General features: G+C 50.0%; 1 protein-coding gene across 2 annotated transcripts; it reads right to left on the reverse strand.

Annotated features, from left to right (window-relative positions):
- Window positions 1–208: 208 nt before the first annotated feature.
- On the reverse strand, window positions 209–11442 carry CUNH16orf89 (chromosome unknown C16orf89 homolog). 2 transcript variants are annotated; one of them, XM_050135181.1, is made up of 8 exons: window positions 11226–11442; window positions 9650–9799; window positions 6124–6274; window positions 5055–5172; window positions 4336–4471; window positions 3191–3295; window positions 889–972; window positions 209–543 (listed from the first exon to the last, which is right to left on the reverse strand). In XM_050135181.1, the coding sequence occupies exons 1-8, from the start codon at window positions 11422–11424 to the stop codon at window positions 365–367; spliced, it is 1122 nt and encodes a 373-aa protein (XP_049991138.1). In that variant the 5' UTR covers window positions 11425–11442; the 3' UTR covers window positions 209–364. The 2 variants fall into 2 exon arrangements, with proteins under 2 accessions (XP_049991138.1, XP_049991148.1); XM_050135191.1 differs by lacking the exon at window positions 3191–3295.
- Window positions 11443–13438: the final 1996 nt, after the last annotated feature.

Here is a 13438-nt window from a genome sequence, read left to right on the forward strand (position 1 = left end):
GGAAGTGGAGGCAGGAGGATCATGTGCCCAGTCTGAAGTACTCATCAAGATCTGATACACAGCTGGATGGGCACCTTTGATCTCAGCTCCTGGGAGGCAGAAGCAGGCAGTGCTCTGGGTTGCAGTCCAGCCAGGGATGCACAGGGAGATCCCATCTCAACAAACAAGCAAATGAACGATCCGATATGTACACAAAAAGACACACGGCTGCAGTTGTGCTGTGTGTATTCTGCTGACCTTGGGTCCAGCCCTGTCTTTCCTGACCCCATTCTCAAGACTTTTGAATACCCAGATGTGGCAATGGGATTATAGCTGCTCACTTTCCCCAGATGCCCTCTTGGCATGTGACCCCTGACCCCAGGATCTAAGAAGACATGCCAGTCCTCTGGCCCTCGGGCATGGGAGTGCCATCTTGATAGCTGCTCTCTGGTGGCTGTGCGGGTGGATGTGGCTCTCCATTGTCTGGGTGGAATTCCGCCAGGATGTAGAGAAAGCCACCCAGGGCTGCGACTGCGGTGGCTGTGTTGTGGCAAGAGCAGCCGTCTGTGGAGGGGAGAGAAGTGCTCGGAGCAAACTTGGCTCTTTGCTCAACACACTTCACCAGGAATACTTTATGGGTCTCCCCCAGCCAATCTGCCAGGCACAGGGTAGGCATATTGGTGTCCTGCACATCATAGATGCCCCCTGCAGGTAAGGCTCAGGCCCTTTTCCACTGAGGGCGAACTGTCAGTCGGGAGCAGAAGTGGGAAAGCTCAGTAGTAGAGCACTCAGTGCGATGCTCTAGACCCTTGGTCTTATCCCCTTGTACTGGGGAAAACGACAGCCACCAATCAGGTACGAGCTTTGATTGCCTGGGTGATGGTAAGTGAACCCCTGGGTATTTGTTACCTGTGAACATTTTTTCCCGTCTCCGTACTCTTCTCAGAACGCCCTGCCGATGTGGCGTGTCTTCCGGAAGCTCCCCCTTTCCATCTGGAGAAGAGCCAAAGGCAAATCTCTCAGGATAACTTCCACTCAATAAGCCTCTTCTCCTCCTGACTGCTTTAGGGACTTAGAGCAAGGATTATCAACCCTTAGGTTGTGAACCCTTTGGTAACTGTGTATCAGCCTACATATTGGATATTTACATTATGGTTTGTAACAGTAGCAAAATTACACTTAGGAAGTAGCAATGAAATGGTTTTATGGTTGGGGTCACCACAACATGAGGAACTGTAATAAAGGGTCGCAGCATTAGAAAGATTGAGAACCACTGTTCTAGAGGTTTCTTCCTGTGCCTGTCTGCTTGTCCTCTAAGCTCCACCCCCTAAATCAGAACCTCTAGACGGTCTCCTATCTGACACTCACTCTTAAAGTGTCCTAGGACTCTTCATTTTATGAACCATGGTAATAATTTTTTTTGGTTTGTTGAGGCACGTGTCTCGCTATGTAGCTGACTCTCCTGGTACTCTATCTGTAGACCAGACTGGTCTTGAACTCGCAGAGATCCACCTGCCTCTGCTTCCCTAGTGCTGGGATTAAAGGTGTGCGCCATCAGGCCAAGTTGTTGTTTTGAGATAGGTTCTCACTATGTAGTACAAGCAGGCCTAGAATTTATAGCAATCCTCCTGCCTCAGCCTCCCAAGCATTGGTATAATAGATGTGAGTAAGCTGTTTTTGAAACTTCTTTTACTTAATCATTTTGTTTATTTATTTTTGTGGTACTTGGGTTGAATCTGGAATCTTGCACATGCTGGGCCTGCACTCTGCCACCTAGCCCTTTTTAAAATGATTATCGGAGCTGGAGAAATGGCTCAGCAGTTAAGAGCACTTCCTGCTCTCCCAGAGGACCCAGCACCAAAATGGCAGCTCACAACCCTCTGTAACTGAAGTCCTAGAGGACCTGAGTTCTCTTCAGGCCTCTGTGGACACCACATATGTATGGTACACAGACATATATGTAGAAAAACACTCATATACATACAGATAAATTGAAAATAAAATTACTAGCCAGGCGGTGGTGGTGCATGCCTTTAATCCCAGCACTTAGGAGGCAGAGGCCGGCGGATCTCTGGGAGTTCGAGACCAGCCTGGTTTACAAGAGCTAGTTCCAGGACAGGCTCCAAAGCCACAGAGAAACCCTGTCTTGAGAAACAAACAAACAAAAANAAAAAAAAAAAAAAAAAAAAAAAAAAGAAAAGAAAAAAAAAAGAAAATTATTATTACATTTAATTATTTAAGGATGACATATGGCATGTGTGTGTAGAGGCCAGAAGACAACTTCTGGGAGTCAATTCTCTTCTACCATGTGGGACTAGCTCATCATACTTGGTGGCAAAGGTCTTTATATCCTAAGCCTACTTGAAGTCCTCCCCTCACTGTTACTTTGAGGCAGGGTCTCACTGAATTGCTCAGGCCAGGCAGGTCTTGGACTTCTGTTTCTCTAACCTCATTCTCTTCAGCTAGGATGACAGAGCTGCACCATCATTGTTTTGGCATGTCACCTCGCCTTAGCGTATCACCGTGTCTTAGCCCATCACTGTGTCTTAGAGCATCACCGTGTCTAACACCTTAGTGCATCACCACGTCTTAGCTTTCTTCTTATCTCAAAGGCAGTTGCTGCTTTAAGGATCCCAAGCTTCTCATGGAGATACTGGCACTTCCCGGGAACCTGTCCTGTGGCGGGCACAATCTAGGGGTTCCTGGAGGTGGTGATGCTTATGCTTATGTATTTTCAGATGGGAAAATTGAAGATAACCTACTGTCACGTGTCGCACAGTTGAAAGAGGCTCATCTCGGGCTTCTCGACTGTCACCCTGTCTGGGTGGTCTTCTCTGTTAACTCTGTCTAAAGAGCCTTCCCTGCTAACTCTGTCTAAAGAGCCTTCCCCAGTGTTCTTTCCCAGCTCTTGGCAGAACTTGGCATGACCACATCTCTCATGTCTCAGAAGGGGTTTCTGTCTCATGTCTGGAGCATTCACAGATGCTCAGGAAACACTGAAGGAATGAATTTATCAACACATGTGCAGCAGGCCAAACTTCCTCACAGGACTGGCTGCCAAGCCCATCACCCATGTGTGTGCTTGCCTGTGCACACACACATGTGTTCTACATCACAGTTAGTGCTCAGTGCCAGTGCACTTGTTTCTTGAGTGACCTACAACTGAAACCCCATCAACCCTTCTCCCAGGCGGGGCAGACAGACAACTCACCAGGCTTCCCAAAGCATCCCAGTTGGGGCTTCTGCCAGCTGAGAATAGCCTCCAGCCAGCGCAGCTTGTAGAAGTCAGAGAAGCCGGCCATACCGCAGAACATGACTGCAAACACACACCAAGGTGCCTCTGTAGGCCTGTCTCCACCACCCACCCTGTGTCGCTGGGGCCACCACAGAAGGGGGTGCTTAAGGGACCTGCCTGCCTCTCTCTCTGCTCTAGGATTACAGGGCCTCGAAGGATGTTCTGTCTTGGCCCCCAAGGGCTCCCAGGCCCTAGTCCTGCCTTTCCAGGCCTATCACAGGACTGCTGGAGTCAGGCTTGGTGGAGGTGTTTAGAAAGAAGCAGTCACCCAAGGGCTCCTTTTCTTTATCTCCAAGACCCTGGTGTGTGTGTGTGTGTCTGTCTGTCTGTCTGTCTGTCTGTCAGTTGGTCAGTCTGTCCAGAACTCCCTCAGTAGATTAGACTTGGCAGACAAAGAGTAGTCACTGTGACAAATACACAATGATTGGTTACATTTAAGCCCCTAATAAGCAATATGTGTGCAAGCATATGTGGAGGTCAGAGGTTAACTACATCATCATTTCTACAAAGCTGTCTGCCTTATTGTTTATTTTCTTATTGTGTGTGGGCATGTGTGTGCGTGGCATGTGTGTAGGGGTCAGAGGACAACCTGTGGGAGCTGATTCTCTCCTTCCACCATGTGGATCTCGGGGACTGAATTTATGTCCTCCGGCTTAAGGTGGGCGCCTTTTTACCCGCTGAACCATCTGGCCTGCCCATCTTGCTTTTCAAGACAGGATCTCTTGGTTTCTTGGGCTTGCCTATTCACTAAAGCTGGGTGGTACCAAGTCTGGGGGATCCATCTGTCTCCATCTCCTCAGTACCTCTATGGATTTGCCTGTTCCTGCCTCCTCTGCTCTAGGATTACCAGCATGTGCCACCTGTCACCATCGCTGGCTTTTCCACAGGAGTCCTGGGGATCAAACGCAGGTCCTCATGCCTGCAAGCCGTGCCCTTTGTTGACTAAGCCGCATCCCCAGGCCTGTACCTTCTGTGCTTACTTGATTAACTCAGCTGTCTGGAGTGTGTGCATGCAGCCCCCTTGTCAACAGCCCCCTCCTCTATCACGAGGCTAGGCTCACTGTTTTCCATGAAGAGGTCTCGGGTGCGGTAGGTATATCCGACGGCCTCAGCTCTCCGGTTCAGTTCCATCATGTTGGCACAGAAGATGTCAATGTAGTGTTGGCTCTGGTGGAACAGCCCCTCAGTGCACCCTTGCTGGGGGACAGACAGCAGGAGACGAGGAAGTGGGTATGTGGGAGATACATGCTCAGTCAGGGAGGGCCTGCAGCTCTGAGCTGGTCTTGCAGGGACTGTGTTTGGAAGACGGTCTCTCCTCCTTCCCCAGCCACACTCCTGTCTTTGCAGGTCAGTGGAGTCAACTTACATTCTGTCTTGATCAATTAGGAGCTGACTGACCGTGGCTCACTCATTAGCCTTTCTGAGCCTCAAAGTCTTTTTCCAGAAAGAGATGGCTATGCAGGTGTGTCCGACCTTCTGAGCTGATTTGCACAGTAGAGTTGCAAAGGAATCTCAGAAGACTTCGCAGTGTTTGAAGTGGGATTACAGTTTTTTGCTGCCTGCATGCATAGGTTGGAAACTACCCATAGAGGAGACTTTGCTTGGGTGGGCACTGTAGGTAGGTAGTGGTAGTGCTTGACAAGAGAACAAACACTAGGTGGCGCTCTAAGGCAGCACCAAGTGCTGCTAGCCGGCGTGGTCCAGGGAGCCTCTCAGGACGTCGCCAGGCAGTGGGAGGGGGAAACGAGTTGAGAATTGGCTTTTTCTGCACAGCACTTACCATTCTGGCCCAGAGGAAGAAGAGCAGCTGGTGGGACAGGCTGTAGTCTGAGCAGCCGGCCTTAGTCATAAGGGTTCTGCAGAAACTGGAGAGCCTACAAGGCTGGCTGCTGTCTGTCCTGCAGAAAGACAAGCCAGGCTGATGAGGACAGTGCTCCCTCCCATCCTACCCTGAGTCTGCACACCCCATGTTTCCCTCTGTGATTGTTAGGGTGAAGGTTCTGGGCTGGGCACTGGGTTGCCAATTAAAATACAAGTGTCCCAAGTCTTACTTTGTTTTGAGACAAGGTCTCATTCTGTAGCTCAGTCCTGTCTCAGCCATCTTGTGTGCTGGGACTACAAGTATCTGATACCATGACTGGCTGTGTCTTGGTCTTGGTTTAGTTCAGAGGAGGCACTGCGGAACTGTCCTAGGCTTGGATAGCCACCAGTGTCTGAGACTTCCTATCATTCCGTGGAGTCCCCAAGTATCTTTCCCATCAGTCTCCTAAATAAAGGGCCATTCAAACCCAGCAAACTGGGGAGTGTGATCTGGGCTCAGCGTACTTATCATACCCTAACTGACGATAGAGGTACTACCTAGAGTGCAGCCCCTCTGTGGGTCAGCTGTGGCTTGGCATTTCTCTGAAGGAGGCTAAGAAGACAATGCCCCCTCCATCCTGCTCTGCCCCCTGCACTAAAATGCCCTAGACCTTCCCGCAAGCCTGTCAGCTGCAGACGGAAGTGGGGAGTACGACTGTGCTCAGTACTGCCCCTAGAGGCAGGACGGGAGGTGCTGGGGCCCAGCGGGGCCTGGCGGAGATTGAAGTTTATTCCCGTGTGGCGAGCAAGGGGAGGGCGGGGTGCGGCGGTGACGCGGTGAGCGGGAGAGACGACGACACGGGGACAGGGGCACTTTGGGGAGAAGTTCAAACGCTGTGGTCCAGGGAAAGTGAGGTCGGAATTGCATGGAGCAGGGCGGGAGAGGCCTGCTGATACCTGCGCACAGGCACCTGCGTTTACTCAAAACTCTGGTTGTGGCTTTGAGGACAAGATGGGGCTTTTAGGTACTGGGGAGACAGGGGACCCACCCTGTTCCTAGCAGCTGCACCAGGCATGCATCGCTGCTTTCCTCTGAGAAGGAATCCACAGGCTCCAGCCAGGGGTAGACCAGGGAGGCATTGGTGCGGGTCCAGGCATGGGGCAGCTTCCAAAACTCAGGTTGAAGGCTTGGTTGGAACTCTGCAGAGAGGGAGAGGAAGGAAGTGTGCCGAGTGGTCAGGAACCAATGCTGATGACTATTCCAAGTCCAGAAAGAGGATGCCGCCCTGTGGAGCATCCACTGCTGTGATAAAACACTGTGACCCAAAGCAACTTGGGGAGGAAAGGGTTTATAATACCTAATACCTCTCAGATCCCACCCTGCCACTAAGGGGAGTCAGGACAGGAAACTTTATACAGAGGCCAGGGAGGAGTGCTTGCTCAGCCTGCTTTCTTAGAACACCCAGGACCGGAGTGATACCACTCACAGTGAGATGGGCCCTCCCACACCCATCAACCACCAACCACAGACTCTCCTCCAGGCAAATCTTTTTAATTTGTTATTTATTTTGGTTTATCAAGACAGGGTTTCTCTGTGTAATGGCCCTGGATGTCCTGGAACTCACTCTGTAGATCAGGTTGTCCCCGAACTCACAGAGATCCGCCGGCCTCTGCTTCTCGAGTGCTGGGATTAAAGGCGTGTGTTGCCATATTATGGAGACATTTCTTAGTGTTGAGTTCCTCCTCCCAAATAAATGGTTCCATCTTTTGTCAGATGAACACAAAATTGGCAGGACGCCCTCCTGGGACCTAAGCCCACAAGAGGTGGCAGAGCCTGAGCCTTGCCTGGTTGAGCATTTGAATCACACCAGTTTGCCTTTCTTCCGTCAGCTTGCACGTAGCTCAGGCTGGCTCAGACTTACTGCACAGCTGAGGGTAGCCCAGGCTGGCTCAGATTTACTGCACAGCTGAGGGTAGCCCAGGCTGGCTCAGACTTACTGCACAGCTGAGGGTAGCCCAGGCTGGCTCAGACTTACTGCACAGCCGAGGAGAACCTTGAGTCCCCAATCTTCTTACCTCCACCTCAACAGGTCCTGGGATGATGGGCTTGTATCACCACAGCTGACTTACACAGTGCTGGGAGGGAACTCAGGACTCAGGATAGGCAAGCACACTATCAACTGAGCTACATCCCGAGCCCTTGATCCCCTTTCCTAAAACAGCAAAACTGGAACATTTCCCCTAATCACTAGGGCAAAGGATTTGCCTAAATACGCAGCCCGAGAACACCAGGCATGTACGTGGTACTCAGACACATATGCAGGTGAGACACTCACACACATAAACAAGTTTAGAAACATCTAAAGGGAGGCTGCTGTGGCGCTGAAATTTACCAGATGCAGAAAGCCTCTCACTTATCAGGGAATGCATGGTTCCCCTAATCAATAGCAAGGATTTATGGACAGGCTTTGCCTAAATCCACCGCATCCTGTGGAAATGTGGAGTGGTGGGAGGAAGTCCCGGACCTCTTGGGTGGGGTGTCCTGTGCCATTCTTAGGAAATCACTGCCCAGACAGGGGCTTCCAGCATGACTGGGTGCAGTGTGAAAGGCCTGGTCTCTCTGCTACACATTTTCGTCTGTGTGGAGGCTAAAACCATCCAAGCTGCCTGCAAGAGGCTGTGGCCTGTCAAGCTGACTACAAGTCATGTGGAGAGCTCGTTGGTTCTGAGGAACCAGGAATTAGTCAGCTCTGACAGGCACAGGGAAAGGGCCACAGATGGATATTTGAGGTGACAGCTTCTTCCTCATTCCTCTGACCTGAGACAAAGGCCTGGTGCTTTTTTCTCCTGACGGTAGAGCCTCCCTCCTGGTGCCTGGTCCAGTCTGGCCAGATATGCTCAAGGCTGGACCAGGATGCTTACGTGAAGCTATGGGCCTCTCAGATTCCCTTCCTTTATCTAAATTGACCAATCCTAAATTAAGGGAAGGGGACTGATTCCAGGTCACCAAGGACTCTTAAGACTCCCCCAGTCCTCCAGGAGAGCCCCCCCCCGCCCCGCCTTGCAAGGGAGCCCTCTGTGCCTTGCTGTGTTCATACCCATTCACTCTGTAGATTGTGCTGGCCGGGATTTTCCCAGCTGCTACCTGCTGTGTTCCAGAGTTTTCCTGCCTTTTAACTCTTTAACCAGCAGAAAAAATGAACCTGACCTAGGTCTCTAGATGGTAACAGTTCCAGGCTTGTGTAAGTCAGCATCCACGCTGGGATGGGCTTTCAACGATGAAGCTGTCTGTGAGTCCTCTATACTCCTGTGAGTTCCCCCTTGCCCACACTCCTGCTTGTAATCCCAATAAACTCACTGGTTAACTAATATTGTTTTGGTCCATCATCATTTCCTATCTTGGGTGAGCAGACATTCATGTCTTTCCAGGAAAAGTGCTACACAGCAAGCACTGGTGTCCCTATCCCCACCAGGAACTGCTGTGAAACAGTATTTATGCACTGTAAATATGTATTACTCTCATTAGTTAATAAAGAGCTGACTGGTCTAAAGCTGAGCAGGAAAGTTTGGGCAGGAGAGCCAGACTAGGAGAATTCTGGGAAGAAGAAGGGAGGAGTCAGAGGAGTTGCCAGAAGATGCGGAGGGAGCAAGACATGCTGGAGGACAGGTAAAGCCACGAGCCATGTTGCAATACATAGATTAATAGAAATGGGTTAATTTAAGTTGTAAGAGCTAGTTAGTAATAAGCCTGTGCTATTGGTTGAACATTTATATTTCATATTGAGTTTCCATTTCAGTTATTTGAGAACTGGCAGGTGGGAAAGAAAAGTCTGTCTACAAGAAACAGATGAGGGGCTAGAGAGATGGCTCAGTGGTTAAGAGCACTGACTGCTCTTCCAGAGGTCCTGAGTTCAATTCCCAGCAACCATATGGTGGCTCACAGCCATCTATAATGAGACCTGGTGCCCCCTTCTGGCTTGCGGGCACATATGGAAGGAATGCTGTACACATAATAAATAAATAAATAAATATTAAAAAAAAGAAACAGATGAATGAGGCTTATAGGATAGGAGCTTCTGTGGCAGTGGTTCTCAACCTGTGGGTCTCAGTTCCCTTTTTAGGGGTCACTAAGACCATTGGAAAACACAGATATTTACATTGTGATTCATAACAGTAGCAGATTACAGTTATGAAGTAACAATGAACATAGTTTTATGGTTGGGGTCACCACGACATGAGGAATTGTATTAAAGGGCAGCAGCATTAGGAAGGTTGAGAACCACTGCTCTGTGGGATCCTTAAAGGGGACAAGGTGATGAACTTATTTATTTTTTTGATACAAAATACAGAACGGTAGGGACTAAGGTTCTCTGTGCAAAGAGACAGGCCACTTTAGATCTGTCTCTCTGGTCTAGGATGGGAAATCTGGATTAAAGCCAGGAAGTGGCTGGGTCCCCTGTGGCTTCCTGATGACTGGTGTGGACTGTCCTGACTAGGCCTCGCTTCAGGAGATGCCCATACCTAGGTATTTCAAAGGATGCCACCTCTGATGCAATAGGCCCAACCTGCTCTTACCTCTTAGGTATGTGGGGTCACTCTTCTTGAGGTAGAAGATGGATTTTTGGAGCAGAACAGACAGCGTGTTGGCCAACTGTCCAGCACGCCGGCTGAGAGGCCGCAGCAGGGGGTCGGAAGCCCATTTCTTCTGGACGCCTTGGAGTTGCACTAGAAGGGAGATGAGAAGTCATCCACCCTAACATCTGGCCACACGTGTGCAGGGAAACACCCAAGGCTATAGTCACGGACCTGAGCACAAACAAGGCTCCTATAAGGCTCCTATAAAGTGGATCTGGCCTGTGGGTATAGCTCAATTGAATTCTAGAATTGGGCTTGGGTTCAAATCTTGATTCTCTATGCTTTTTCATCAACTGGCCAGAAAAAGTCACTTAATCTCTTTACATTCATCATCAGAAATCGTTACTTCTTGGAGGATGTTTTAGGGATTAAGTGAGCTAATGCCTGGAGACAGCATTTTCTGTTGTATGAAGAAAGTATGTAATGAAGTTTAGTTTTCTGTGTTGACTTGGCAAATGCAGCCTGTGAGGGATAAGCAAGGAGGAGTCTAGACTGGTGGAGGCATCTGGAGACATGGATTTGTTCTTATGCCAATGTCTGCTCACCTATCATTTAAGATATCTTCACAGGTACCTAAAAATACGGGTGGAGGGGAGGTCAGCACTGTGCCTGCTTTGTCTAACAGAAAGGTAGCCAGCCAGAGAAAAATCTCTCTCTCTGTCTCTCTCTCTCTGTCTCTCTCCTCCTCCTCCTCCTCCTCCTCCTCCTCCTCCTCCTCCTCCTCCTCCTCCTTCTCCTCCTCCTCCTTTTTCCTCCCTTGTTTCTTTATTGGATTTTGTTTTGAGACAGGGTCTCTCTACATAGCCCTGGCTGTCCTAGAACTCACGAAGATCCACCTGACTCTGCCTCCTGAGCGCTAGGATTGCAAGCACAGATCACCACATCTGCCTCATGCTTCTTTTCTAGAGGAATTTGGCGCTACTGCGTATGTCTCTGTCTCACTTAATCTCAGCCTGGAGGGGATGGGAATCTCCGGAGATGTCCACTGCCCAAGCGTAGGCAGACACCAGGCATGGAATCTTTGTCACTTTGGGCAGGACCTCACTGCAACCCACATGTGTACTTGTATGCATGCACACCATTGTGTCTTGGCCAGGTTCCAGCCCACTCCTTCCAGATTGTATGCCTCCCAAAGCTAACAAACACTTGACTGTTTTCTCAGGACCTTTAGCTGCCTTTGGCAGAGGGGAGGAAACCAGGTAGGGGCAAGATCTGGGGGAGAGTGCCTGTTTTGTCTCCAGCCACCCTGAGGCAAGGGGAGTGACATTTCCTTACTGTTCCCAGCCTGTCAGGAAGGGCTGCCAAAGGAATCTTTTCCTTCTGAGCCTATAATTGCCAAATATTTTCTCATATTGCCTTTAAGTCCTTATTCTACAAAGTTTGATAAGAGCTGGCTGAGAACCATACTCTCAGGAAGAGCCCCTGGTCTTCACCTTATCCGGGAGGAGGCCCTGGAGTCTCAGGTCCTGGGGGAATGGGCTTTCCTAGCGTCCATCTGGGAGCAAGGCTCGCATACCTTCCAACACTTGGAATCCCACAGCACCGTCCAGGTTGATATTAGGCAGCCTGTCCTCCAGGAACAAGGTGGCTTTCTCTAGTGCCGTCAGGATCAGGCCTGCCATGGTGCCCTGTGTACTGTCTGGCCATGGCAGTGAGGAGGAGGGCTGTGGTGGCAGGGCCAGAAGCAGAAGCAGAAACAGCCTCAACCTGGCCATGAATGGCTTCTGTTGGTGGCTAGTCACACCCTGAAATGCCAGGAACCCTCCTAGATCCTTTAAAGACCTTGTTCCCGCCTCTTCCTCCACCTCTCTTCTCCAGGAAGACTTGGAGACAAGAGCCAGGGCAGGGTTGCAGCCAGCCACAGGGCCATGGGCATGGTCAGGCCAGTTTGGCATATGGGGTTTGCTGGTTGTCTTTGTGTATAGGCATATGTAGGTATGAGTTTGTGTGAGTACATGTACCTGTAGGGATATGTGTGCGTGTATGTGCATATGTGTGTATGTATGCTGTGTGTATGTGTGTGTGTGGCATGCACACACATGTAGAGGCCAACCTCTGGTATCATTGCTTAGAAAAAACCATCCACCTCGATTGAGAAAGAGCCTCTCATCGACCTGGAACTTGCCAAGTAGTCTAGGCTGGTTGGCCAGCGAGCCCCAGGGATCCTACGGTCTCCCCCATCCTGGTGCTGGGATTGCATGTGTCATCATGCCTGATTTTTTATGTAGATTTCAATGATTGAACTCAGGTCCTCGTGTTTGTTCAGCAAGCACGTCATTGCCTGACAGCTGTCTCTCCAGCTCCTGTATCTAGCCATGGTGTAAGTGAAGCCGAAAAATTCAGGTTTCTTCCTTCCACCAGGAACTCACCATGCAGTCTTGGCTATCCTGGAACTCACTTTGTAGACCAGGCTGGCCTCGAACTCAGAGATCCACCTGCTACTGCCTCACAAGTGCTAGGATTAAGGGCATGTGCCACAGGCTAGATAACAAGGAGGGTTCAAAGAGGGATATATAGATTTCCTTGGGAAGGAGTGTTGTAGCGGGAGTGGCGGGGCTGCTTCCCGCCACCCGGCTAGCTTTACCCGAAATAATTACATGGAAACTGTATTCTTTTAAACATTGCTTGTCCCATTAGTTTTAACCTCTTATTGGCTAGCTCTTACATATTGATCTAACCCATTTCTAATATTCTATATAGCACCATGAGCTGGCTTACCAGGAAAGATCTTAACCTGCATCTGTCTGGAATGGGAGAATCATGGCAACTGCCTGACTCGGTTTCTTTCTCCCAGCATTCTGTTCGGTCTACTCCACCTACCTAATTTTCTGTCCTATTAAAGGCCAAGCAATTTCTTTATTAATTAACCAATAAAAACAACAGATAGACAAATGACCTTAATCAATAGACAGATGACCCTTCTCCATCAAAGGGGAAATAGAAGATATCTCCTGGATAAACTGGGACGAAGGTTGGGGAGGTGGGGGGATGGGAGCTTGAGGGAGCAGGCTGGGCAGGCTGGGTGCAGGAGAAAGGTTGGGGGTCAGACAGAGTGGAAAAGTAAGGAAAAAGACTTGATAGGAGAGCCCATTTTGGGATTAGAGAGAAACCTGGTACCAGGGAAACCCCTAGGAACTCACAAGGATGACCCAGCTAAGACTCCTAGCAATGGTGGAGAGGGTGTCTGAACTGACCATCTATTGTAATCAGATTGGTGACTACGCTAATTGTCATCAGAGAGACTTTATCCAGTAACTGATGGAAGCAGATGCAGAGATCTGCAACCAAATCCTGGACTGAGTTCCAGGAATCCTGCTGAAGAAGGGAGGAGGGATTGTGTGAGCTGGGAGGGGAGTGGGGGGAGGGCCAAGGTCACACATGGTGGGGGAGCCCACAGAGACAGCGACCTAAGCTCATGGGAGCTCATGGACTCTGGACCAACAGTTAGGAAGACTGCATAGGACTGACCTAGGCCCTCTGCGTGTGTGTGACAACTGTGTAGCTTGGTCTCTTTGTAAGGCTCCTAGCAGTGAGATCAGGACCTGTCTCTGTCCCCAATGCTTGGTTACCTTGTCTAGCCTTGATGCAGGGGGAAGAGCTTGGTCCTGCCTCAAGTTGATGTGCCAGGCTTTGTTTAAGCCCAGGAGAGGCCTGCCCCTTTCTGACTGAAGACAGAGGAAGAGTGCATGGGGAGGGGGGAGGGGGGAGGGGGGGGAGGGAATGAGAAGA

The sequence above is a fragment of the Alexandromys fortis genome, unplaced genomic scaffold, assembly GCF_014885135.2.
Source record: "Alexandromys fortis isolate MF-2015 unplaced genomic scaffold, M_Fortis_MF-2015_v1.1 scaffold_29, whole genome shotgun sequence".
Taxonomy (NCBI): domain Eukaryota; kingdom Metazoa; phylum Chordata; class Mammalia; order Rodentia; family Cricetidae; genus Alexandromys; species Alexandromys fortis.

Bases quoted from the DNA above. Each gene is read 5' to 3' on its own strand.
- CUNH16orf89 (XM_050135181.1), bottom strand. From the start codon at position 11,424: ATGGCCAGGTTGAGGCTGTTTCTGCTTCTGCTTCTGGCCCTGCCACCA. The intron at 5,173-6,123 runs GTGGGTCCCCTG...GTCTTTCTGCAG, and splicing joins GTGCAGCTGCTAGGAACAGG to GACAGACAGCAGCCAGCCTT. The intron at 973-3,190 runs GTGAGTTGTCTG...GCTCTTCTCCAG, and splicing joins GGGATGCTTTGGGAAGCCTG to ATGGAAAGGGGGAGCTTCCG.